General features: G+C 38.1%; 2 protein-coding genes across 4 annotated transcripts; one reads left to right on the top strand and one right to left on the bottom strand.

Moving 5' to 3' along the window:
• Positions 1 to 1,901: 1,901 nt before the first annotated feature.
• mlh3 (mutL homolog 3 (E. coli)) lies at positions 1,902 to 11,403 on the bottom strand. Of its 2 annotated transcripts, XM_007235742.4 has the most exons (13): positions 11,124 to 11,403; positions 7,808 to 10,392; positions 6,714 to 6,815; positions 6,543 to 6,619; positions 6,263 to 6,367; positions 6,010 to 6,088; positions 5,313 to 5,381; positions 4,979 to 5,087; positions 3,552 to 3,711; positions 3,449 to 3,472; positions 3,223 to 3,301; positions 2,268 to 2,416; positions 1,902 to 2,046 (listed from the first exon to the last, which is right to left on the bottom strand). In XM_007235742.4, the coding sequence occupies exons 2-13, from the start codon at positions 10,389 to 10,391 to the stop codon at positions 1,975 to 1,977; spliced, it is 3,609 nt and encodes a 1,202-aa protein (XP_007235804.3). In that variant the 5' UTR covers position 10,392; positions 11,124 to 11,403; the 3' UTR covers positions 1,902 to 1,974. The 2 variants fall into 2 exon arrangements, with proteins under 2 accessions (XP_007235804.3, XP_015457513.3); XM_015602027.3 differs by lacking the exon at positions 6,714 to 6,815.
• A 1,707-nt stretch (positions 11,404 to 13,110) lies between these two features.
• On the top strand, positions 13,111 to 25,411 carry ccnt1 (cyclin T1). 2 transcript variants are annotated; one of them, XM_022677079.2, is made up of 10 exons: positions 13,111 to 13,448; positions 15,155 to 15,236; positions 15,431 to 15,559; positions 17,453 to 17,513; positions 18,174 to 18,236; positions 19,185 to 19,223; positions 19,331 to 19,376; positions 19,573 to 19,736; positions 19,824 to 19,894; positions 20,685 to 25,411. In XM_022677079.2, the coding sequence occupies exons 1-10, from the start codon at positions 13,279 to 13,281 to the stop codon at positions 21,948 to 21,950; spliced, it is 2,091 nt and encodes a 696-aa protein (XP_022532800.2). In that variant the 5' UTR covers positions 13,111 to 13,278; the 3' UTR covers positions 21,951 to 25,411. The 2 variants fall into 2 exon arrangements, with proteins under 2 accessions (XP_022532800.2, XP_022532801.2); XM_022677080.2 differs by lacking the exon at positions 19,185 to 19,223.
• The last annotated feature ends 1,595 nt before the right edge of the window (positions 25,412 to 27,006 follow it).

The following is a 27,006-nucleotide window of genomic DNA, read 5'->3' as shown; positions in this document are numbered from 1 at the left end:
AAATTATATAAGGATTATTACCCTTAGTAACTTATTTTACATATAATTTGGTAATACATTAATTTAAGCAACAACAAAAAAAAAATTCTAAGGAACCGCATGGAAGCTTTTTAAGTGAGCCGAGTCAAAAGAACCGGCTCTCTTAAAAGATCCGGTCCACCTCAAACAGGATTGGACCGCTGGCTCTCATTGAGGCGTTTCATTGGATAAAAGTATGCGACGACAAAGAACGCTGTTTTCTTATTGGCTGTGCTAGCGGTAAACGTTTGTGTGTATTAATATTCCTGAAGCAGTGCAGCTTTTGCATCTTTTCGTCATTTTCAGTACACCACATTTCTTGGATAATTAATTTACCAAATACAAGATGACTTTAAAATCTTAGAACTGTTTTCAAAGCATCATTTTATTATACAACTTGTAATTAAAACTTTATACTTACTACGGCTGTTATTAAAGCTTCATTTTCAAGGTTCAAGTTCAAATTACCCTTCTAGTTTCAGGTTTATTGTTAATCTAAGTTCATCAAATACTGATATTTTATAAACTGTGTGTATGTATAAAAGTGTGCCCTATTCAAATCCGTATCACCACTATATATGTAAGAGAAGTGATGTCTGTAGCTCCTGTGTCTGTTTGATTCATTTTAGCAGAGAACATTTATTTACTTTATTTCAATCAGACATAAAAGGGATTCAGCATTTTTTAATGCTTGGACCATTAATGATTCATGATGTAAACAGTGGTCCTCTTTGTGCCACAGGACTAATAGTGTTCTATGTAGTGAAACATGTCATTGTGGTGACACCAATGGATGTCACCTGATTGATGTTGACCAACTTTCCCAGAGAATCATCGTAAAGTGTCAGCCGGTCACTCGACACCGGGACCGGCCCATCACTCTCATCATGGCCCCATCTTTCATCTGGAGCCTGGACCTGGTTTCCTGTTTGGAAGGGCAGAAGGTCATGTTGTGATGCAGGTTAATTATTTGTCCTGAGGGGATCGCAGACTCCGGCTCGTAATTCTAGAAGGTCGTCTCCAGGGGTGGAGCTGGAGCCGGGTGTCGATGGGTCACGACTACGGGGAGCAGTGAACACAGGTTCATCTGGACCATTTGTTCTTCCAGAGTTCTTAACCATCACTTTCTTTGTTTTGATGAACTATCTCTGTAGTACCTTTCAGTAAAAGTCTTTTTTAAACAGAATCCTGAGCAATCACAAGACTACTAACATAGCTCCGCCCTCACTTCGAGTCTGAGCAACTGGAACCGTAGCAACCATATTAGTAAGCTAACTAGCAAGCTATTCGAATATTCAAGTTATTTTATTGCATAACTTGTGTGTAAAAAGGCTAAAAAATGGCCAGAGACTGCCATTATAAACAGAATGTAAAGAAAGCTTTGCTCAAAAGTAAAATAAAGAAAATTATACCTTGCACTGGGTAGTGTGTATGTGTGTTCACTGCTGAGATGAGTCCAGCGTAAATATGATTAATAATTGTTAATATTGTCTTGTCTTTCAAGTCCCTATGTGTCTAAATCTAAGTTTTCTTTCTAAATGGATTAATTTTGCTCCTCTAGTCCCCCAGTGCACATGTACAACGTATTTCCTATGCTGTATTTCACCACTATCACTCTCTTCTGGATGTAGGAAGGGCGGGACTTAAAATAAGTCAGGATTACGTAAGCAGAATCCTGACCAATCACAAGGACACTACCAAAGCTCTGCCTTCACTTCGAGTCTAAGCAACTGCAACCATAGCAACCATGCTAGTGCGCTAACTACCCTGCAGGCACGTAACAGTATTAGAATAACACAGTTTTTAGTTTTCTATTTAAACTTTGCTGAATGCTTCTATCAAGGCATCACACACAAACACTGAGTTCAAGAACCAGGCCAGAATTTATCAAAACAAATAATTTAATGTAAAATTGTAAAGTGCATCTTCTTTCCTGAAATTCATATTTTGCATAAATTAATTCTGTCCATAAAGCTGCCATGCCTTGTACATTCTTCTCAGTTTCTTGAGGTTCGGTTTTGGAAGGTCCTGCAGATAAATAGGAGGAAAGGACAGGAATGAGGCAGTGTTTATTTAAAGAACACATATAAACACATTTTTAAGGAAATCTGCACGGGATCTGCTGTAAATAAAGAAATGAATAAATAAATATCTGTGAATCATAACTATCTGAGTTAACTTTATTAAGGTAAACTAGCTGATACACATAAGCCAAATACATAATATATAATATTAGAAATGAGAAATACCTGCTCGTCCTCTAAGTGAAGAAGATCAACCAGAGGGACGATGGAGGGTCTGCCGTGGGCACACTGAAAGGGCAGCTGGCAGGATGAGAGGGATCCCACCAGACTGCAGCACTCCTCTTTACTCAAAACATCATTGAATTTAATTGCTCCTGTGAGATATGAGAGATGCAGCAATATCTTAATAAAGATTAATAACGAAACTTGTAGGATTTTCAGACAAATATTTGTATTAAGTCCTGCAATTAACAGAATATTTATAAGCTTTAAAACAGCTATAGTTGTAAACAGATATAACTCCTTCTGCGGACATTTTATATTATATAAACATGCTACTTTGGAAAATTTCAGTTTAGCTCAACTACAATAAAAGCTGAAAGCTCTAGCATGCTATGTTTACTAAGGTCAGGCTTTTTTATTATTATTATACGTTTTTTTGAAGACCACGTAAAAAAACCTAGGACTAGTTTACAAATGTAGTTTTTTTATGGGGACGTTTGTGGAGTGTTAGAACCAGTATAAGCAAAAAGCAACCAGCAGAATCTAAATGTATATATATATCAGTATATCTCAAAAATGACTATTCTCATCCTGTGTGTCTGAAGAGTGGAAATCTGATCAACAATGAATGTTTGGACACCTAACAATTTTTCCAGAGCCCTCCATAGTAATAATAATAATAATCACAACAACTGTTTTTCCATTGTGGGAGAAATCATTGATTTTCTTGTTTACTTACAATTTGCTACTGTATTTGTTTTCCTATAGTATAGTATATTTACTATTGTAAGTACCTTAATGAAGGAAGATATATAAGATATCTAAATAAAGCACATTTAAATAAACAAATAAATGAAAAAAAGAAAAGAATAACTGATTTCTCCCAAAATAGTTGATAAATGGTTATTCATTGGAAGTGCGTAAATTAAAAAGACAATGATGTATTCAAGATACTGACCATGACAGGCTTGTGAAGCGAGGACGTTGTGGACGGTGAGAGGCACAGAGCTCCTCACTCTTCCTGCCGACTGCAGAAACTGACAAAGAAGAGTCAAATAAAATAAAACAAACCCTTTAGAACCCAACAGTTACTTTAAGGAATCAATTAAGTAAGATGTAAATCTAGGGTGTAATCCAATATCGATTAACTGTACAATCGAGTTCAGTGCAAACCTCTCACTTACCTCAATGTGCTCCCGCAAGTATTCCTGAATTGACAGAAAAAAAAACGATCAATTTCTGCCCTCTTAATTAAACTTTCAGCTTATTTTAAATATATTTAAAGACCTCTGAGAGAGACTTGATGACGGTGCGTCGGCCGCGCCGCTGCTCTGTGTTCTCCTTCTCAATAAAACAGGTGGGGAGTCGCTCCAGAAGCACGTGTGAGGGATCTGCTGGGGGAAAGCTCATCTCTAGAGCCAGATCTCTTAGAGAAGACTGATACAACCTGCAGATATTGTCACAGTTATTATCAGTTAGTCAATAATGCATTAAATAAGGTCAAGCAATTAAGACAAATTTGGTGTGTGATGAGTATTTCTTTAGTTTAGAATACGGGAGATGCTAGGCTAATGTTGCAAACAACCTTTACCATATATTAAGTAGAGGTGGGACAAAATATTGCTATTGTGATATATCGTATTGTTTTTAATTGCGATAAATTATAGCGAAATATATATTGACATACAGGCGCTCTAAACTGCCTAAGACTCGCCCGAAGACTTATATTTAAATTTACTGCTTCATTACTTCATATGGTGGCGCTATAATCAAAAGAATAGGCGTAAACCTGTGGTGAAGTAATTTAGAGAATTGTATTAAGATATTTATATTGAGTATCAGAGAATCACAGTATTGTGATATCATTGTTATGAATTATGGGAATTGGAGAATCACATCTTCACACATTTAAATGAATGTTTTTGTTAAATAAATGTTTAATAATTTTTATTTATTGAAACAACGGCAGCAAAACAGCCTATTTTTAACAGAAAATAAGCTAAATAAATCATAACTGAGATCATGATTCTTTTTTAATGTTGGTATCTTCCTGTATTGTTGGGAGGGAGGCAGTAATAATAGTGTAGTTTGGTTTATTAGACCTATTAGACCAGACTAGATTTTAAACTAGACTGTTTTACTGTATTAAAATAACTCAGGGTAGTTTTGATGCTTTTATAATTAGAATATATTTTAATGAGTAACTCAGTTACTAAGTTTAACTAAGGGCTTTAATGGAGGAAATGAACACTAGTGTAGATGTGTATATGCCATTATTTCTTTTGGAAAGAGGAAACGTTTTGTTTGTGTGTGTGTGTGTGAGCGAGAGAGTGTGTATGAGAGAGAGAGAGAGAGAGAGAGAGAGCCTGAGAGTGTCAATCCTTTATCAATGCAATAGTGCAAGCATTCTCAGTGCAAGAGTGCACCAGAGTCTATAGTGGAGTACTATTGTTTACATCTATATTTTTGATAAATCAGTAATCCGGATCTTTTCCACCCGATTCTGATCCTTTGATCAGAAATGTTATAATTTGGCTTCGATTTCTGATCACATCACATGATTGGATCGGGGACATCTCTATTTTAAATACTCTTGATTTTAGAAGAAATTAATCAGCAGGTCCCATTATTTTTGTCTATATGTTGTATCTTGGTTGAGGTATCTTGTGGACGTTTTTTTATTGTCTGTTACATGATTCAGTATTAAAACCGACCTTAACAGTCTGATCTCCTCCTCGCTCACACTGATCTCCAGAGGAGGAATCACACCTGAGGAGCACAGCCTGTTTTTACCTGGAGTCTCTGGATCATCTTCATACGACTCTACAGGAGACACAAACAAACATGTGCTTTCCTGAGGTACTAGAGGGGAATTTAACAACGTAAATCATCATACGGCCTTTAACTCTACAAACGAGTGTACAATACTGCAATTTTCTATAATTATCTATACTTCCATAAAACCAGTGACCACATAAATATACCACATATATTTGCATACAGTGTATGGTGTCTGTGTCTGTACCTGACTGAAGATTCTGGTTATACCTGTTAGAAGCCCCTCCAGGCGAACCCTTTCATGTGCAGCGTGTTGATCCAGCAGCACCAGCAGGTTTCCTGCAAAAGTACACACACAAATATACATACTGACAATTTTCACAAAAACACACTGATTTTTTTAATAGTTTAAGAATTCCATCCAAACTGTGGATCAATTGTGCAATATTATACAGTTATTACAGTAACCATGCTACATAAATCCTATATAAGTGATTTATTAGGCACATAATGATGCATCATAGTGATAAGATGGGGCTACATAGGGCTAGCCTGCATAAAATTACACAGGAAAAACATAAAAAAAACTGTATCTAATCTGCTTTAATTGATCGAATGCACAAAAAAACTGTATCTATTCTGTTGGAATTGATCAATGCAAATGAAATCTGTTTCTAATCTGTTTTATTTAATCAATGCTTGTAAAAACAATGTACACGAAAACTGTATCTAAATTGTTTTAATTGATCGATGCACATGAAAACTGTATCTAATCTGGTTTAATTCATCAATGCACATAAAAACTGTATCTAATCTGGTTTAATTCATTAATGCACATGAGAACTGTATCTAGTTTGTTTTAATTGATCAATGCACAAGAAAACTGTCAAATCTGATGTGTGATTCAGAACTATATATAAAAGTGACTCAGGTCTGTGAATATATATGTGTGAAAACATATTTTTACCTTGACTCGTCTCTGTGCTCTCCTGGTCTGTTGTGTTTATAAGACAGGCGAGGAATTTCTTGTCTACTTGATGAATAACCTGCAGTAATAATAAAGATTTGGGTTCAGATCAGTTCACTCTTTTCTGTTTCAGTATTGGAAACCGAACCATATTTCTGATCAGTATTTCTTATTTGAGATGCTTTGTAAATATTTGCTTTGTGAATATGGGCCCACATAATTCATTTGAAAAATCATTTAAAGCTGTACTTGCCTTCATAGAGTGGATCATATTCTTAGTGAAGCGATAGGGAAAAAGGATGTTATGGATTTTCACAGCCAGGCCTTCTCCCTGTACACTGGTCACGTCAACAGCCACCTATAAAATAATTTTAGAAAATTAGATAAAGCCTATTTTTTGCATGTGTTTTCTGCATCAGTTAAATACAGTTAAGTACTTCTAAATAAAGGCAGGTTAAACATATCTGAATAAAACTTGTATTTGCAACTGAAATATCCCTATAATTATAATTCTATAACTATTTTTTACTCACTTGAGGGGGTCGTACGAACACTGGGTTATTCCACTCCGAGAAGAGAGCAGAAAGTGAACCAGGACCCTGGAGCTCATCTTGAAAAGAACGAGAGAAGCACAGTCAATAGTATAAGCAGAATAATGAGAGTGTGAGGATGTTAAACCTGCTCTGACTGGTGACATGCATTACCTCTGCAGCCTACGCTGGAAGCTAAGGCTCTTATTGCGCTGGGTTTGGGGAGAAAGGGCAGTACAATATCTGTCTGAAACGGGTAGCACCTGTACTCAAACCCTACAGACAAAAAAACACTGATTAAAACCTCAGTTTTCTAAATGTGGAATTCTCCAGTATTGATGCCTTAATTGACTTAATTGGCTGAAATGATCTGGCTTAAAGACTTGTCTTTTGCTAATGTTTATTAGGGCTGTACGATTAGTCGATATAATCGACAATGTTGATTATTTAAATTTGTCGACTAAAAATTTCATTGTCGACTAATCGTTAATTTGTAAAAGTACCGCATTACAAAAAGTGCTGGGGACAGAAGCGCAAAGGGGGATAAATGAGGGTAAATGGCTCAAACTCACACAGTTTACACTCAATTTAGTCTGTGTCTCCAAAAGTGCCCAAACGCAAATTTAAACAAAATCTACACATTTAAATGCCTTTAAAACCTCATGATCAGCTGTTTCTATTGTTTTTAGAGATTGAGGACAATACCTTTTTAGAATGCATTTTCTTTTTACCTAAAACAGAAAATACATATTTAAATAAATCTAAATAACATCCTGCTTAAACAGTGAAGAAAATATTCTTTTTAACACTTTTAATACAAAGCCTAGAATATTAACTTGTAGGCTCAGGTTCCAGTGTTAAATCCCCTGGGGAGTTTTTATTCTAAATTGGCTTAACTTCTTATTAAAATCTTTAAAAAAAATCAAATAAATACCTGCTGTATTTTATTATTATCACTCTTCTCTGGATGTACAGTAGAAAGAGTTGGTCTAAGTTGACATCAGCAGAACCCTGACCAATCACAAGGCTAATTCTATAACTCCGCCCGCACTTCGAGTCTGAGCAACCGGAACTGTGATGCTGACGTACTGTCGCTTAGCAACCATCTTAGTGCGCTAACTAGCAAGCTATCCAAATATTTACCAAGTAATCTGTCTCATCTGTCTTTATCTTATTTTGTCTTAATGTTAAGAAGCAACTGTTCGCCAGTGATAAAACAGCTCTCAATCACACAGTTCTCAGAAACATTTAAAGTGCAATAGTCCTACCTGTTTTAGAAACAACGCTGACCGCCATATTGGTGACATCTTTGGAGCAGGGTACGGGATTCTCCTCCAGTGATGGAGCTTCGTATGTACTGAGTCCGGTCACCTGATTGATGTAGACCAACTTTCCCAGAGAGTCGTCGTAATGTGTCCTCCAGTCACTCGACACCGGGGCCGGCACATCACTTTCATCGCCCGGACTTTCGTCTGGAGCCTGGACCTCATTTCCTGTTTGGGTGGGCAGAGGCTCATGTTGTGATGCAGGGTTAATTACGTGTCCTGAGGGAATAGCTGGCTCTGAGGAAGTCATAAGTTCAGAAACTCTTTTTAGAGCGTCTCCAGCTGATGGGTTAGGTAAATTGGGAACAGTGAATTTGTGGGTGGGTTCATTTGGATCATTTGTCTCAGTCATTTGTTTTGAAGAACCGTCAGTGTCCTCTGAAGTTTTAAACTGAGACAGAGAGTCTTCAAACGTCTCCTCAGAGTCTGCTGCACGTTGAGCATGTTGGGTTACAGAGGTAGTTTCTTCATTTCTGGTATCATCAAAGGTTCCTTCTTCATAAGGTGTTTTCTCCTTCTGAACTATCTTGTCGCATTTTAAGTGCGAGAGCTTTGCAGCTAATGATATTTTAGTCCTTGAGCTGGCTGATGTTGAACATTTCGTTTGGCTGTAAGCAGAAAGTGTAAGCATACTGTCTTTTTTGATTAAGAAGTTCTCAGAATGAGTCTTTTCAGTCTTTTCGACTTGTTCAGGCTCAAAGATGAGTGAACTGACGCCGGTACCTTGTAAAGCAGGCAATGCAGGACCTTCAGAAGATAATACACAGTCTGAAGGTTGTAAAGCATTAGCGATTTGTGTTTCCACAGACTGACGTTCGGAAGATTTTCCGTACATCCTCTTGAACTTGTCAAGAGATCCCGTTTCAAAAGCCAGTGTTAATTTGCGACGTGGCGCGACCTTTGCCATTTTGGGCCCAACGCCACTTTCTAAGCACAAACTCTGAGTTTGGAGCAAGGACAGTTTTCTCTTTGGTGCACAGCAGATGTTAGGCTCTGCAAATCTTCTCAAACTGTCCTGAGCTTCGTTAGGACCAATTACGGCAACCTTGCTTTGCGTAAATTCCTGATGTGTCATTGTACTGTTGTTGCTGAGGGTATCAATAAGTTGCAGGTCATGGACACTCGTTTCAAAGTCTTGCGAATTCCCGTAATCTTCGAGATCTCTCTGCAGCGAAGGTTTTTCAACACTCTGAACTTCTTTACTTTCTGCCTCTGCTTCTGAACCTGCCGCAGACTCTGCATTTGAGGACCCTCTGTCAAAAATTTGGTCGAAACTTAGATTTTGGACACTTTCCGTTTGATCACCTGAGTTAACCTGAGTCATATTTCCGTTTAAGTCACTTTCGCACACTGTCGACTCTTTGTCCCGCGACTGTGCCGTCGCTTTACTGCATGGGCTACTACTGCCTGTTGGGTCGCTAAAAACACTCGCAAAGGTTTGGGCGTCACTCACAGAAAATTCTGAGACCAAGTTTTCCTTTGTGAGAAACGATTTCACGCCTTCCTCGACGCAGAAGAGGACAGCGTCCCAATCTCTGAACTCGATAAGACTCTTTGCCGGCTCCAGGCAAACATCATACTCAGAGTAGGGGCACTTAAGGTTGATGACATAAACGCCGTGTGAATCGGCGCCTCCTCTTTGCTTGGGGCTGGAGGTGACAGCAGAGGCATTGGGACTGTTGTTTTGGTTGCTAGAGCTGCTCAGTTTCCTGAGCAGGCAGTTGAGTAGTTTGTGAAGGCGTGTTTTCAGCACGAGTCTGCTGTTTACGAACAAAAACTGCAGGCTGTTTTTGTAATGACCCTCGCGCCCAATCGATCCAGTCATCTCAAACTGTCCGTGAGTGAAGTTCACCTCTCTGAGCTTCTGAGCTCTTCCCAATCCATGGATCTGAACAAACCTGTAGTAGGTATTCCTGGCTTTGGGAAGCTGCACCAGCATGGTCCCCGAGCAGTCCTTCTTCACAGTGAACGATACGGACGGATGCATCAGGGATATGGCCTCCACTCTCTGCCGAAGACGCTCAACCTCCAGCACAGAGTCCATCCTCTTCCTCCTGACCGGCATGTTATGAAAGAAGTTGCAGATCAGCACCGTAGTCCCGGGTGACGGACGGGTATCCTGCACCTCGCAAACGCCTGACCCCCTGCCTTCATTAAAGGTTTTAACGAACGTTTTCACCGACGCCTTGGTCTGTGAGGATATTTCCACCAAGGTAGAAAGAGAGGCGATGCTGGCAATGGCCTCCCCTCTGAACCCATAGAATCTCAGGTCATCCAGGTCCTCCAGCGAGCTGCACTTGCTGGTGCAGTACCTCGTCCCCACCTTCTCCATGTCCTCTCGGCTCATCCCGGAGCCGTTGTCTATCACCTGAACTTTGCAGGCTTCGATGTCGATCTTCACAGCGATGCATGTCGCTCCAGCATCAATGCTGTTCAGAACAAGCTCCTCCACACACTGCTGCAGGGAGAAAACAGCGACGCCAGAACGCAGCTTCGCTTGAACTTCTTTGGAAAGAGTCCTGATCATTCTAAAAAAAAAAACACACACACACAAGAGAAACTGTGAACTATTAGAAATCTGCGAAACATAAGAGTGACCATAGTCCATGTATTTTTCATACCGGACATGTGCTCTTTTGAAATCTGCAATATACATAAATATATATGTAAATAAACACAAACTAGATACAGCTAAAAAACAAATCTGCAGGTGGAGCAGTCTAGTCTGCCTGATTACTGTTGCCACTTTTGAAGCTCCACAGTTGGCTGACATGATGATCCACCAACCACAATTATTTCCTTAAGGGATTTTTTTTTAACTATATATCGTCTATAGACATTATTGTGACATTAAATGCAACTGACATAATGATAACAGAATAACAAAGCATTACAAAGGTGCTAGCCTAGAGCGTTCAAATCAATAATTAAATTGACCACAGTAGATTAACTATATTACATTATAGAGCCTGTTAAACTGTTAAACAAGAGGACAGAAGAGTATCCAGTGAAAATGTCATATGAAAATATGTGAAGACCTGAATAAAAATAATAAAACAATTATGGAATAATATAAAACATATCAAATAATTAAATACATATTTTTTATATAAAAAAGTATTACTTATTTACTGGAACATAGCCCTTGCTGTGTCGCCCAATAACAGACGCCCAATAACAGAAGAATGCAACTGAACATTGCGTAAACACCAATATATCTATATGTAGCATTTATTGAATTGATTTTAAGTACACGTACCTTTAAATAACAGCCCCAGATTTAAGGTAAACACAACATATTGGGTTAAAAAGGAGAAATCTCCCAATTTACAGTTTAAAAGCGCCCCGCTTCTTCCCTCAGACAGCTGTAACAGCGCCCTGTTTACTGGGTTATCTTTAGGAACCACAAAAACAACGTTTTAGATGAATAAATATGTTATAAATTACAGTAAATCCAAAATAAGCGCTCGAGTTTCCCCCCATAACAACCCGCCGGTTCACCGGCTCTGTTATGATCTACAATCAGAAAGTCTCTATAGAGGAGAAGACCCACTTTACCGTGTTAACCGTACCACCGTACCGCCAGGGGGCGCTCCCGAGTGAGTCAAAAATAAATATATTTATATAGAGTAATTGAACAAAATCAAAAATTATTAATGTTTGAGAATTTTTATACTGAAACATGTACTCGGTACATTCTACAGCTTTAAAGCTCAATTACTTCATATAAATGGATTAATTTACTGAAAAAATGTACTCAGTTTCCCAACACAAACAGCTCGATTTCGCAACACAGTACATTATACAATATTTTAGAATAGCTAATATAATTATTAAACATTTTAAATTCCAGTTATATTTCTTGTCTTTTAAACTCAATTCTGAGTGGATTCATATGGAGTAATTCGGCAAAATCTGAGATTATAAATGTTTAAGTTTTTTTTTTACTTTTCTAAACACAACACAATATTAAATGTTTTAGTACTGTATAAATACATTTTATAGCTTTAAATATACAGTTATAAATCTTTTAAACTCGGTGTTCTTGCTGTAACTTCAGCATCAGTTCACTAACCAATCCTTTAGCGCACAATAGCAGTAATGCTAGCGTGTCTGTTGTCCAAAAATCGTTTACTGTAGAAAAAAGGTCGAAATAAACATTAGTTATCTTTGTGTTTTTAGTGTATTAATTCAATGTAATATCTAAAATGAAATGAATATTCTGAAGAAGGAGATAATTACTGTGTTTAATTTGTGTTTTTAGCCGTTTAGCTCTATTCACCCTCATTTATTAAACACTCTCTCGCGGGCTCCCTCTAGCGGCTCGCGGTAGTTTTGTGTTTTAACGGTGAGGTAATAAGTGACCAGTCTCTCCATTAAACCAGCTCTGCTACAACGGACGCAGCAAAGTTACGACATCCGACCAGTGAACGAATCACTCGATTGAACGGATTCATTCACTGAACCGCTATTACTGATTCACAAGTCGGTTCAAATTAACTGAATCGATTCTATATGATGTATTAAATCAAGGGAACGATTTATGGAACTGTTAGTTTTTCTATTGATCCTTTAATTTTTTTTTATGTTAATATTAAATATAGGTAAAGTTTAATACAAAGCATTCATATATAGTAAAATAATACTATACTATATAATGTTGAATTAACTTTGAATCAACACTAAATAACAATGATATATTTTTTGTGTTTCCTGAAAAACTTTAGAAAATGAGTTACGATTTTATTTAGAAATTATTTTAGGGAATATTTTTGTCAGTATTTAATGAAGGAAAAGTTGAATATAAAAGCATATATATGCAATAAAACCATAACATTTAACAAATGTTGGATCAACGTTCCATAGCTATGATATGTTTTTTGCTTTTCCTAAAAAACCTGAAAGTAGAGAGAAGAAAGTATTTTGAGGTAAAATTTGATACAAAGCATACATATATGATGAAATCATAATGTTAAATCAACGTTAAATCAACACTGCATAGTGACAATATTTTTATGTTTCCTGAAAAAATAAGTTAGACGCTTAATTTAAAAAATATTTAGCCTACATTTACAATAAAACCATAACGTTAAATCAACGTTGAATCAATACTGAACAGCGACAATATTTTTTTTGTTTGTGTTTACTGAATGTTTAACGTTTAATTAACGTTTAATCAACGTTAAATCAACGTAAAATCGCAAAAATGAATCAACTCAATGCGATGGCGATGAAACACTGAACGTTGATTCGACGTTCGTGCCGAGTCAGTTCAGTGCTTCGTGACTGAATCGGTTCGTTGGAACCGATTCGATACTGCTCGCCCCAGCCTGCGAGTCTGATGACGTCGGTGCGACGCCGACGCAGTTCCTATGACGAACCACGATTTTTAAAAAATATTGCCCTTCTCAGCAATGGCGGCTTCGTTCGTGTCTCCTCTGGAGGAAGAGAGTAGATGGTATTTTACCCGCGAACAGATCGAAAACAGCCCGTCCCGACGGGCAGGACTCGACCCCGACAAAGAGCTGTCTTACCGGCAGCAGGCGGCCAACTTCATCCAGGACATGGGGCAGCGGCTCAACCTGTATCCTTTACACCGGAGCTTTTTCCGCGCACTGGCTGCAGCTCGGGGCCGGTAAGGAGAGGGTACACCGGCTGCTGGCTCCGGCGGACCAGTGCTTCGTTCAGTAAGGAGTTAAAACGACGTTAAATCACGCTTTGAACGCCGTTTGAGGCTGAACCAGGCTGTCGTGAGTGAACCGGCGACGCTAGCTAACTAGCTTTAGCCGCCTGCAGGCTGAGACTTCTGGGATGTGTAGGCCTCGGCTGGATCTGGCTAATCCAGGTCCGGAGTGTAAAAATCCGTTCCTGGATTTCGCTGCGAGCGCCTGGGCGGCTCAGCTGCAGCCGAGCCGCCCTGGCACTCGCTGCGAAATCCAGGAACGGATTTTTAAATTCCGGACCTGGATTAGCCAGCTCCTTATAAAGAACAATAGCAGAGCTGCTGCTAAGCTAACTAATATATTGACTAAATAATCGGCATTAGAGCGTTTTAATATCCCTAAATCTAGACTTAAGAAGCTTTTCTCTTAGACAGTTAGCGACTTTTCGTTAAATATATAGGTAAAAGAGCGATTTTACTTCAGAGTTGTTCTTGTTGTTAGCTTGGTAGCTAGCTAACGTTAGCTAGCGGCTAAGACACTACAGCTATCTAGTTAGCTTGTTTTCTGCTTGTTTTGTCTATTTTAAAGCGATTTAGAAATCATTTTGTAGGTTTTTAACCTAAGTTTGCTAGCCTATTTAGATAAACAAAGGCCATACGTTGTGTTTTAATGCAGGCTTTTAGGTATCTACGCAAACCTAAGCTAAGATAGCTTTAGCTAGTTATGCAGGCAGGCGAGTTTCAGTTTCGCTATTATGCAGAGGCAAATCTTTGTTTTTAGCCATTTAGTTAGCTAGCTTTATGTTAGATATTTTTATTTTGTTCTCTTATGTGATTGTAATAAGCTAAAACATGGTGTTTTATCCTATTTTGTGATGTTTATATCATTACATTTCAGGTATCTGGGATATATTTTGTTTATGAAGCCACTAGCAATATTTAATTAGTCAAATCAAGAGGCTTTTAGTGTCATTAACGCTACATCTGAGTTCAGGTACACAGTGTAATGAAATGATGTACCTCCGGAATCATGGTGCAACATGGAACAACAAAACAATAGGAGTTCAGTTCAGTTCTGCGTGAGTGTGTTGGGTGTATGGTGGATGAAAGGGTTCAGCTCTGTCTCTGAGTGTTGAGGAGACTGAGTGCCTGGTGGAAGAAGCTGTTGCAGAGTCTGGTAGTGGAGGCTCGAATGCCCCTGTATCTTCACGGCATCAGAGCGAAGAGTCTGTGTGAGGGATGGTGGTGGCTTTGCGGATGCAGCGTGTGGTGTAGATGTCTGTGGTGGAGGAGAGGGATTTTGATACTCTTCTCGGCCAGCCTTTTTGCTAATCAGGTGCTTGAGGAAAGTTCATTTCACAAATTTAAGATGTTAAATGGCTGAACTTAGGAAAAGTGAAAACAACTTCATGCTGCTACGTTCTGAATAAGTTGCAGGAGTCTGATGGCTTGCAAAGAAAGACCAGCCAGTTGTCATTTCTTAAATTTCGGAGACTGCACAAGCACTTGGGTGGCATCCCTAGTGAGAAACAGTTTAATTAACAGACAGCGGTACAGGTACATGTTTATATTGGTGCGGTATTTTGATTGTTCCTAGAAAGATATGGTCCTTAACCTTAGATTAACAGGTCCCAACTGTCAATCAACACTGGCATCGTCTACATGCATCGTTTCTACATGGTCCAGTCCTTCACACTCTTTCATCGTAATGTAAGTGTTCTGCTTAGAGCTTGTATTTTGAGGCATGTGTAGAAAAAGTATGTTTAATTTATTTATTTAGAATATTTAAACATGTATTTCAATTCTAATGCTTAAACACTATGAAAATATGAAAAGCCAATTGCTCTTTTAAAAGGTAGTAATTCTATTTTAATTATTTTGTTGTCTGCCATGTGCTGTTGCAGGTGATCGCTCCAGCTGCACTCTTTTTAGCATCCAAGGTGGAGGAACAGCCTCGTAAGTTGGAACATGTAATCAGGGTGGCCCATGCATGTTTAAATCCTCAGGACCCTACTCTGGACAGTAGGAGTGACGTAAGTATTATATTTCTAATAGACAGTATGTTTGTGCAGCATGGATGAATGTGTGTCTGAGCTATCTTTAAGAGCTTTGTAAATGAGGCCCAAGTAACTGTGATAAGTTGTCACACGTAAAAGCCACTCTGAAAGAAAGCAGTCATTTTATTTTTTGGTGTCAGAAGTCTTGTTTGCATCTGGTATTAGCATATATATATATATATATATATATATATATATATATATATATATATATATATATATATATATATATATATATATATATTTAGAGTGAACAGATAACAAGAGTCAGTGAGACTTTGTTACAAGACAAGACCACCATGGAATTTGGCCATCGCTTTTAATTCATCCATACAGTGAACACACACATATACAATCGTGAGTACACTCAGTAGACACAGTGATATTGTGAGAACAAATGCACAGAAAGGTGGACGGTCTTTGCTGTAGTGTTGTGGGCGGTAACACAAGGCTCGACAGACCAATCACAGCAGCTGCAGTCTGCGTTGTGCAGTTATATTTCTGAGCTTGCCCACCTCGGGTATTGAACCCACAACCTTGTATTTGATGGCTAAACCCAAGGTTGCTTAATAACATTAGTATTTACACTAAACAGTCACAGATACACAGACATACCAGCAGAAGAAGAAACACAAGCAGAAGGCTCATCTGTCTCTCAGGCTGTAGATTTGCCTTTAATGTGCCGATTTTCTCTATTAGACAGAAGATTCTGTCCTTGCTGAACACTGCTTGTGATCCAGTCACTCATATTTTCATGGTAATACTTGATGTAAACAGGACAAAAATTGTGATAGTCTCAGGTTGTTTGTTGAAAGATGTTTAAGACCCATTCTTTCTAGTCTAAAGTCTGTCCAATTATTCATAAATTTGCTCAAATTTCTTCAATTATTCTTCAATCCTCCACACCCTTGTCTTTATTGATAGCTTCAATTAATCATAACTGTAGACCGGAATTAAAAATGTTCTAATGTGAAGCAGCCACTCTTGCACAGCCCTCTTTTCATCCCTCTTATTATTACTATTTTTTTTTTCTTCAAACAGGGTGTGGAACATTTTTCATATTCTTCACAGCAATTGGCTGTTAATGCTTCAGCAAACCTTTGCCGCTTCTCAGACCCCGCCATTGGCTAAGCGTGCTAATTCTTTCAGTGCGAGATTAACTCATGACTTTTCTTCCTTTCAGGGTGGATGATTTGTGTGCCTAACACTTCAGTCTGATCACTCCTGTATGTCTGATTTAGTGTGCTTTAATTGACTGTTGATGGAAGTGATTGAACTGAGGTGTTTTATTGTGAAGTATTGATTACCGTAATTTTCGGACTTAGTAAGGATTCCTATATTGAAGTGAGCAAGGGTGTTGCCATGTTTCCAAAATTTTGTCTAAGCGCGAGTTTTCAGTGAAGTTTCTCCAGCATTAAGGCTAGGTGCAGCAGCATTAGCATTAGCTGCTAAACGCAATGCTAGTGGGATGTGAATTTTACCCGAACGCGCTAGATTGAGGAACCCTGAGCTTTCCGGTAACCCAGGGCACTATCAGATAGCGGTTTGTTCCATGTAGCTAATTATAAAAAAGCCTCCCGCCTTAGTGCTGGAGAAACTTTACTGACAGCTCACCCTTATAACTCTGTACTTCAGCGGAGTGGCTTTGCTGCTTCTTTCCTAATACCTGACTGTTTAAATCAGTACATAAGGAGCACCGGATTAGAAGGTGCACTGTCAATTTTTGAGGGAATTAAAATATTTTAAGTGTGCCTTATAGTCCGAAAAATACGGTAACTAGAAACAGTTGTAGTGAGCGAGAGAAAGAGAGAGAATATGACGTGAGAGCGTGCGAGCCTGTGAGTAACCTGCCTGTCCTCTCGATCTCAGACGTACGTGCAACAATCCCAAGACCTGGTCGCTCTTGAGAGCATAATACTCCAGACCCTCGGTAAGTTTGGAACGGAGGAAGTGGGTCTATGAGTGACTTTAGAGAGAAGCACTGTGTTTAACCCTGTTTGTTCCCGTCCACAGCACAGTCCCGGGAGTCGGCCATCAGCCAGAGCATTACAAAGAAAGCTCCTTGTAACTCAGCCACTGTTGCTACTGTCTCACCTTTTTTCAGTTCTTTCTTGTTTCCATGTCAACCTGGCAGTGCTTTCCCTTTTTTTCATACCTTTTTAGAGAATTTCTGAGCCATTCTTTACACAAATGCAGATTGGCACAGAGAAAAATTGATTTGTTGGTCATCCTTTTTGTTTATTATATTTTATTATATTAACTGTAAGAGTGGCTCAAAACATTTTGCAAAGAAAGGCATTTCCCTTTTTAACTCCAAAAATATATATATATTTGTCCTGTCTAGGATCATTCGTCTGAAGAAACAGAACAGAGCACTTCGTTACAATCAGTAAAGCTAAATGGCTACAGCACAGTCCTAATTGGGCTGTGAAAAGTACAGAGACGACACAAACGGCCATGAATTCTTTAGCCAATCCAAAAGCCCAGATGTGTTGCATTTGTACTGACCTGTAAGCTTACTGTTTTTTTTATTTAGCTCATTTAAATCTCACTGTTTCTCTCTGTTTCTCTTCTGTCCTTGTCGCTCTAGCCTTTGATATCACCATTGACCATCCTCACAGTCATGTAGTCAAGTGCACTCAGCTTGTGCGAGGTAAGGTCCTCTTTATAACCAGTTTTAACTTTTCCACTGCATGGTACATACTTTGCTCAACTCTACTATTTATAGAGTTGTCGTGTTGTACTCATTACCTTGCTCACTTGGAACCAAGAGCGAGCAGGTACTAAAAAAATGTACGTGGTTCCAGTTACCTAAAAGTCGAGTTGAGTAGTGTAGGTAACATGCAGTTTAAAAGTGCCATTTGTAGCTCAGTCACATACTTGTACACCAATGCACATTATTAGTGCTGCGTTCTATTTAAACTCGGATGTTGGAATTACAGTTTTAATCGCTTTAATAGTTTGCATTTTTGCATTGTTTGTGTTTTCTGATACCAAGTCCGATCCAATATTTTGGCAATGCAGTAAAAACACACACTAACATCACACACTTTTAATATTTTGTTGGACCGCCTTTAGCTTTGATTGCATTAATTTTTCACCAAGGTCTTGTATTGATGATTTTAGAGTCTGACAGCTGCACAAAGCCTTCTCCATCCAGCACATCCCAAAGATTCTCAACGGGGTTAAGTGTGTTTTAAATCAGTGCAGTGTTTTCCCAGAAAATCTCACAGCGCTTCATGCTTCCCTCTGCTGACAACTTTTATGGAGATGCGGATTTCATTTTCCAGCAGGTTTTGGCACACTGCCCATACTGAAGTGAAATGAATTAGTCTTGTATATTACATTTTGTGTTTTCATTGGCTGGTAAGCCTTTATTATTATTTATATTAAAAAATAAATAAACGCTTAAAATATATATATGATATATATATTTTTTTGGGATGCACTATTATACATATACATAAACATATATATCTGTATTTCCCATAAAACACTACCATATAATGGCAAACAATATACTTTGACCTGTTGTTTTTATTTGTTTTTTTTCTCTCCTGCAAATTATTTGTATGTTTAATTGGGAACATGGTCGACTCAGGGGTGAAGTTATTCCCAGCTCTGAAATCTGACTTCCGAGGTAAATAGAAAACAGCATTAATTTCATCCGCTCAGAAGGAGCTGGAGTTTTAGAGGCTTATTTCTAGGAATTTTTCATTTGAAACAATCTTGCTTGTTCTGTTGCAGCGAGCAAGGACTTGGCCCAGACGTCGTACTTTATGGCGACCAACAGGTGTGTTAATTCTTTCTCAAATCAACACAATTAAACAGCTTTCCTCACTAATACAAGATTGTAGATTTCAGTTTGCTTTAGCTGATTTATAACTTGACAGCTGGATTAAAGGTTTATAATAATTTCTCTGTTGTGATTAATATTTACTTATTTGTTTCTTTGTTTTTTGCTTTCATGGATCAACCCGTCACTGCAGTCTTCACTTGACAACATTCTGCCTACAGTACAGTCCAACAGTTGTTGCTTGTGTGTGCATTCATTTGGCATGTAAATGGTCCAATTGGGAAATCCCTGTGTCCACTGATGGCAAGCACTGGTGGGAGTATGTTGACTCAAAAGTCACGCTCGAGCTTCTGGATGGTACGTGTGTTCTGTTGATAAGTACTGTTGTTTATGTAAGCTTATTTGTTCTTCTCAAGTTGAGGTTTGTTAAACATTGTTTTGCAGAGCTCACACATGAGTTTCTCCAGATCTTGGAAAAGACCCCTAACAGATTAAAACGCATCAGAAACTGGAAAGTAAGTCCTCTTGTCTGCAGCATTTTTGCTTATGAATAAATATGTACTTGCTACCGTTTACGTAGACCATCGGCTACATTTTAAATTTAGTGGTTCATATACTTGCCTATATGCTACATTAATTATTGGAGGCTTCCACTAGGTGTCTCTACTTGCCACAGTGGTAAGAAAACATCATACAGGTGTAGGTAGCCTTTTTAAAGCTTTAATAACTTTGCATACACTTCACATTCATTTTTAAGGACATGCAAAAAGATGCAAGATATGTAAGGTAGCCATAATGCAAACATATACATATATGCCTCTAGCCTTTCTGTGTTTTCACACCAGCATTATTTGGTCCGGTTAAAACGTCTCTGGTTCATTGAGACCTAAACAAGCTAGTGAAGAGAGCAGTTACCTTGTGGTGAGAACGTGATCTGGTCTCTATCTCACCCAGCTATCAAATATACTTCTTTTATTCGAGCTAAACTCGAATCTGATGTATTAGCCAGATAATTTACAGCTATGAACAAATGCTGTCTCTGCTGCTCCATGCTGTTTACACACTAAGAGCATGTTATGTGCAGCGTGCACTGCTCACAGCCTTGACTGTTTTTACACCTGCTTAATTGATCCTAAGAGCTCTAAGTGTACAAGCGAACCAAATAGTGCTGGTGTAAAAAATGCTCTTAGAGAACTTACTGTATCATTACATCCTTGATATTGATATTAAGAACCAAGAGGTAGATGTAGTTGTACTTTGTTGTTTGGGACCAGTTATGTCACCTTCACTGTCCTCTTATCCCAGGCAGGAGGCCAGACAGACAAAAAGCCCCAGGTCCAGGAGGGCAGCGACAAGGCCGAGACCATGATGAACATGATTTCTATGGCGTCGTCTGGAAGCACGTTGGCCGGCTTAATGAGCCTCACTGCTCCTCCCTCGGACTCCTCCTCTTCCAGAGACGAGCAGGGCGCCACCTGGCAGCCTGCAGGTAAAGATCTGCAGCAGCAAAGCAACCACGAACTACAGCCGACCGCCAGGGTCTCCCTGAGCCTGAGCGAATACCGCGCCAAGCACGCCGACGAGCTGGCGGCGCAGAAAAAGAAACTGGAGCACATGGAGGCCAGCGTGAAGCGAGAGTATGCCACAGCAGCCCAAGCCCTGTTGAGCCAGCAGCGGAAGGAGAAGCACCATCACCACCAGCAGCAGCAGCAGCAGCAGCATTCCAGCTCCCACCACTCAAGCTCCAGCTCATCAGACCCAAATAATCCATCGCCTATCGTTCTAAAGATCCCCCTCGACGAGCGGCAAGGTCACAGCTCATTAAAGATGCGCCTACACCCCAGCAGTGGCCAATCGCAGGGCCACAGCAGCCGAGGGTCTGGGCAGGACATTAAAGTGCGCATTCGTGTTCCAGACAGGCGAGGAGGAGGAGGATCTTCAGAAGAAGGTAAGAGCAAAGAAAAACACAGGGAGCGGTCCAATCACCATCAGCACCACCACCATCACCACCACCATTCTTCTAGTAGCGGCTCCATCTCCTCGTCATCCTCCTCGGCACATAAACACTCTAGTTCTGGGAGCGGGTCTGGAAGTAGCAAAAAAGCCCAGTCGAGTGACTCCATGCGAACGAGCTCGTCTTCTTCCTCGTCCTCCTCCTCGTCCAGAAAGCGACCGCACGCCTCAGAACCGTCAGCAAGTTCCCACCCTTCTAAAATCAGCAAATCCTCCAGAAACTCGTATCACCTGCCTCCCCTGAACATGCCTCTAGCTCACAGTGCGGACATGCTGCCCGCTCTCGGACTCGCGCACCATCAGGAGAGCTACTCGCACTCCAAAGGCGACAAGGCCGACACCAACGGCCACAGCGTCGCCGGCGGGAACCAGTCCAACGAGTACCAGGACACGTTCGACATGCTAAACTCGCTGTTGAGCGCACAGGGGGTGCAGCCCACCCAGCCACCCATGTTTGACTACCACTCCCAGTACGGGGAGTACAGATACGGGGGCGGCACCCAGCTTCCGCCCCTCCCGTCCGACCCCCCTCCACAGCTGCCGCCGCTGCCTAAATGAATCCCACGCCACCATGTCTCCTCCCTCCGGCCCAGCCAACCAAGCGCACAGTCCTAGGCTGAGCTTCCTTAGTTCCGTCCCTTTCTCTCCGTCTTTTATTTACAGGAGCATTTTTCTCCGGGAATTTTTTATACTTATACAGCAAAGTAATGTATCACTAAACTGACCTATCCATGCAACTGCTGTTGCTACCTTGGGTAAGCGTTACAGAATGCTCGCAAACTTCACAAATCTCTCAATATTTACAATCATTTACTTATAAAACTTATAAATTCAATTTTCAATTTTAAAAATTCTAAACTGAATTGATCTGAGCCAAGCAAAGGATGATGTTCTATTAAATCTGCTCAATGCATTTTCCCAGGCTTCATTAGATTTAGCTTTTAGATTTTTTACTCAGTATTGCAGTATTGTGTTTTTAAAGACCGTTAAAGAATGGTATAGTGTATAGAACTGGATATTTTTATGAATTAATATTGCAGTTCCTCTTGCTCTGGTTTTAAAACAGGAATGAGAAACTTTTTCTACTCTTGTTTTTTTTAAATGGCATGATCTGTTAGTCGTAAATGTGATTCCTGTTAAAAAAGAAAACAGCAATTTTTAAATTTTAAATAATATGAAATACTTTTAAAACCATTTTTACTGTACATTACTGTACTTTTTTAGTTTTAAAGTTAAACCATGGTGGTCTAGTGTCTTTGTAAGTTATAAATGTGTTTTCGGCAGATATGTAAATGTGTCATCAGCCCAGAATGTCCAAATCAGTTCATCCCTAATTTTAATGCTATGAAATGTTACTTTGACCTTGCAAGTAATCCAAATTACTAACCCAAGGGTTAGTGTCCTAGACAGGGATTAAGTTTGTAGATTATATTTTATTTTTAATGGAAAATCTCCATTTAAATCACTTACCTAACTTTTTTATTATTATTATTATTTATCAAATAAGACTACAGACCACATGCATCGCTCCTAAACCACTACAGTTCCCACAATACCATGCAAATCCAGCAGCTTACTGCTTACAGTGGTATGTGTGCTTATAAAATTAAGACATTTACTCAAATTGTGTGTACCATGTATACTCAACTTTTATTATTATTTACTATTATTTTAGAGTCATAGGCATCAGCATATATATGGCCAACTTTTCAAACCGATACTTGCAGATATTTTCATTATTTTATTGGTACCACTTTAAAATAAGACTACCTTTTATAAAGGGTTTATAAATACTGTACAATTAGTTTATTAATAGTTACTAATTAAGTTGTTAATGCCTTAAAAATCATTAATAATTAGTTATATATTCTTTACTGTTGCCCTTTCTACGTATGTGTTATAACTGATTATTGATGGTTTTTAAGGCATTTACAACCTAATTAGTAACCATTAATAAACTAATTGTACAGCATTTATAAACCCTTTATAAAGGTAGTCTTATTTTAAAGTGGTACTAATTAATTTTATTGAAGGAGATTTTTGCTAAAATCTGTAACGCTTACCGAACCGAGCAACACTATCTGTGAAACAACGCAACTGTGTACTTTTAGTTTTATTTTTTTACATTTTTTATTTTTTTTAAGCTTGTCTACCCCACCTGTTCTTTTTTTTATTTGCCTACATCCCTCCTTTTCTTATTTTTTTGGTTTTTATTCCCTCCCTGAAACCAGTCTGTGTGGCAATAAAGGTTATGATTTAAAATATAGCAAAAAAAAATGCAAAAGTGTTATTTATTTAAAAAAAATGTACATACTATTTTTGATGTCACTCAATTTTATATAAATAAATGTGTAAATATACACTATGTCTTGAAAAAAGTGAATAATGGAATTTGTGTAACTGACTGCTGGGGGACCTGTGGTTTGCTTTTTTAAGCCATCGTCCTCTTTTGAGAGTAACTATTGATTGAAATGAAAAAGAAATGTGCTTTTGTTTTAAGAAATGGATTTTAAGACTCACTAACAGCATTAGTGTCCCTTTTCTAAACTATATTTATTAATAAATAGCCTTTTGGGGCACAGTAGAGGTCATTTGCTTTGGATGTAATCTGGATTTATTTTTTTAAATATTGTTTTATTTGGTTTGCATCTCGTCCTTTTTTTAATGATTGTTAAAAAAGGAATGAAAATTCTACACCATATCTTTAAAAAAACAAAAATCCTCTGTTCCCTTAAAAAGTATGATTTATTAGTTAGTCACTGGTTATTTTATTTTATTTTATTTTTCCCCCTAAAAATAGTTAGCTTTGTGTTAATTATGTAAATGTTAAAGAAAAACTATTTTCTATTTTTACAGGGGTTCTTTTGGTGTTTTTTTTTTTTTTTTAGAAAATGTTGCAACTAGAAGAACTTGTATTTTTTTTTTTTTTTTTTTTTTTGGAGTTGTAGACACTCATGGGAAACAGTCATTGTTTTAAATGGTTGTGAAATCATGCTGAATATATTATTATGTGTACATTTCATTCAAATACACAATCTTAAAGCTTACTTTTACTGGTTTTGTAACGTCACTCATGACACAGCATTATGTTTTCGCTGCATTTTGTGCACAGGATCTGATTTTTTTTTTTTTTTTCACAGCAGGAGTTAAAAAAAAACAAACACTTCATTGCAAGAGAGACCATAATAAGCCATTGTGAAGCTTTATGTTAAGTATGTAAACTTCATTCGTACGTATTTGTACGTTTTCATACGGATAACCTGCTCGACTGTCTACTACCAAAGTTGTGCTATTTGTTTGCGTTTTACAGCAGCTGGTGTAGATCATGCTACGAAATGCCAGGCTTTGCTCACACATCTGATTGGAAATCGTCGTAAACGTGGAGGTTGTGTTTTTGTTCAAATAAAAATAAAGTAACCTCCTGTATCATTCTTGCATTAATGTTAACGTGAACATCGTTAATGAGGTTTTATGTCTGGAAACGTTGTGAAAACTATTACGATAAAAAAAATACAAAGCCACTGTAGACACAGCATTAAACTAGCACTCGCTCTACCTGCTGCATGTTATTGATCCAGTATCGAGTATTATTAACACTCATTCCTCTCAGACCCGCGGGGTGTGTTGGGTGCGTTGTAGTAAATTCAAAAGGCCGTGCTCCTGAACTCTCCCTGTTGAATTTCTGAATGGTGCTGGAGATAAAGGAGTCGTGCGAGAGGTTTCGAGAGATTGGCCTCGTGCCGATGGGGAAAGGCAATATCGTTGCTTTCATGCAATCCATATCACCACTGTATCTTTTGTTCACATGTGAAGAAAAAAGAAATTATTTTATGAAAATGTACATGTTTTTCTATCTATGTTCAGTGGTACCACATGAACTCTCAGGTTTTGGATCGAGTCGTTTTGAGCATTTCTCGGGCAAGATGAACTTAAGGTTTGCATTTCGTGAACTCTGTTCCTTTTTCTAAATGTGGTTGATATAATCTCATGTAAATAAATGTTTTATGAAAAACTGAAAACTGAATTGTAGTTTCTGCTTCAGTTTGTGATGCATTTTAGCCCATCTATAGAACTTTGGACTTAATGGCTTTATTTTTGTCCCATTACTTTACTTTTACTTTTAAACTTTAAGTATCCTTGTAAAACAAAAAAAGAGCAGTAAGAGCATTAAAAGTATGTTTAAAGTAGCCAGAATTAGAAAAAAAATTAATAGAAGAATATTAAAGGTGCATTTTCTTTGTAATATACTTTCTCTGTATTCATCAAAATGTATTTGTAAGTAATTTGCTTTAATATATGGGGAAAAAAAATATATTTATATATAATGTGCATCAATATGCAAAGTAGTACATTTACAATATATTTCAAGTGTATTAAAAATTTACATACATAAGTTTAAAAAATACATACTTAAATCTACTTAAATTTGCAGAAGTTATATGAAAAAAACACTCAAAAGCACGACCTAATGCTTTTATTTTGTATTTAAATAACAATTGAAATATGCATAAGTTTCCATAATATACATAAGTTGTTTTAAAAATAGTACATTTAGTATGTATTTAAGTACGTATTAAATTCAATGTTAAAAGTTTGTACTTTTCCATGTTAAGTATACTTAATGTAAAAATATACTTAAATGCACTTTTTATTTACAATGGTAGTTTTGATTCCAGTACATTTACAGTAGAGTACATTGGCATGCCAATGACATGGCAAAAGTCATGGGACGCCATACTAGTTCCTGTCCCATGACTTTTGAAAAGACAGTGTATTGATACATGTAGTGGATCACAAAAGCAAGTTTTAATTTAATACACAATGTATTTTTTTCCAGTTTATTGAAACGAACAAGTTTATTTTGTTGCTAAAATGTTACGGTGCATTTTTAGCCATAATAATTAACAGTCTAATAGTGAAGGGTTATCTGGGAAATACTCCAATCCCAAAAGCGTGGGGTTTTTATACGGATAAATCTGGGTGAACAAGAGTCACAAGTGCCTGAATAATCCTGATTAACTTTCCATTCCTGGCATTTTTGTCTCAGCCTTAATGTGTGACTTGTTGTTTTATTGACACAGTAATGCTGAACACTGTCCAAATCAGGATTAAACTATTAAATTCTCCAGCTTACACTCCCTAACCCTGTCTCTCATCCGGAATATCCCGAAATTAAAGGGATTTATTAACAATTTAAATTAGCCAAATCTATAAACGACAAAAGCTTTTCTTCACTTCTCTGAAATGTTAAATAAATTCCAGTTTATTTACTAAAGGTACTAATGTTATGGCTGATTGGTATTTGTATATGATGACTCCATCTGAAAGTTTGGAGTTTGAGAGGTTAGAATCACTGTTCAGAAGTTTAGGACGTTCATTACTATCTTACACCCATGGTTAATTAGGAGAATTAGTACATGCATTGTGTGCATGATGCTCATTGCTATCTCACACCCCACGAACAGTCTATTTTCACACCTTCCGCCTGCATCGCATAAATAGCAACATTGCTTTTCCCGTTGTTATGATAGCAAAGACATACTGATACACGTTAAATCAAGCTGCATGGTGCACAGTTGATAGCTCGCTTATAGATTGCTGTAAAATAGTGCTT

Source organism: Astyanax mexicanus, chromosome 13 (assembly GCF_023375975.1).
Source record: "Astyanax mexicanus isolate ESR-SI-001 chromosome 13, AstMex3_surface, whole genome shotgun sequence".
Classification (NCBI taxonomy): domain Eukaryota; kingdom Metazoa; phylum Chordata; class Actinopteri; order Characiformes; family Acestrorhamphidae; genus Astyanax; species Astyanax mexicanus.
The sequence above is the reverse complement of the archived record's forward strand: the minus strand, read 5'-3'. Positions and strand labels throughout refer to the sequence as shown.

Bases quoted from the DNA above. Each gene is read 5' to 3' on its own strand.
- mlh3 (XM_007235742.4), bottom strand. From the start codon at position 10,391: ATGATCAGGACTCTTTCCAAAGAAGTTCAAGCGAAGCTGCGTTCTGGC. The intron at 5,088-5,312 runs GTATAACCAGAA...TGTCTCCTGTAG, and splicing joins CCTGGAGGGGCTTCTAACAG to AGTCGTATGAAGATGATCCA. The intron at 2,047-2,267 runs GTATTTCTCATT...ATTTATCTGCAG, and splicing joins TTCACTTAGAGGACGAGCAG to GACCTTCCAAAACCGAACCT.
- ccnt1 (XM_022677079.2), top strand. From the start codon at position 13,279: ATGGCGGCTTCGTTCGTGTCTCCTCTGGAGGAAGAGAGTAGATGGTAT. The intron at 15,560-17,452 runs GTAAGTATTATA...TCTCGATCTCAG, and splicing joins CTCTGGACAGTAGGAGTGAC to ACGTACGTGCAACAATCCCA. The intron at 19,377-19,572 runs GTGTGTTAATTC...CCGTCACTGCAG, and splicing joins TACTTTATGGCGACCAACAG to TCTTCACTTGACAACATTCT.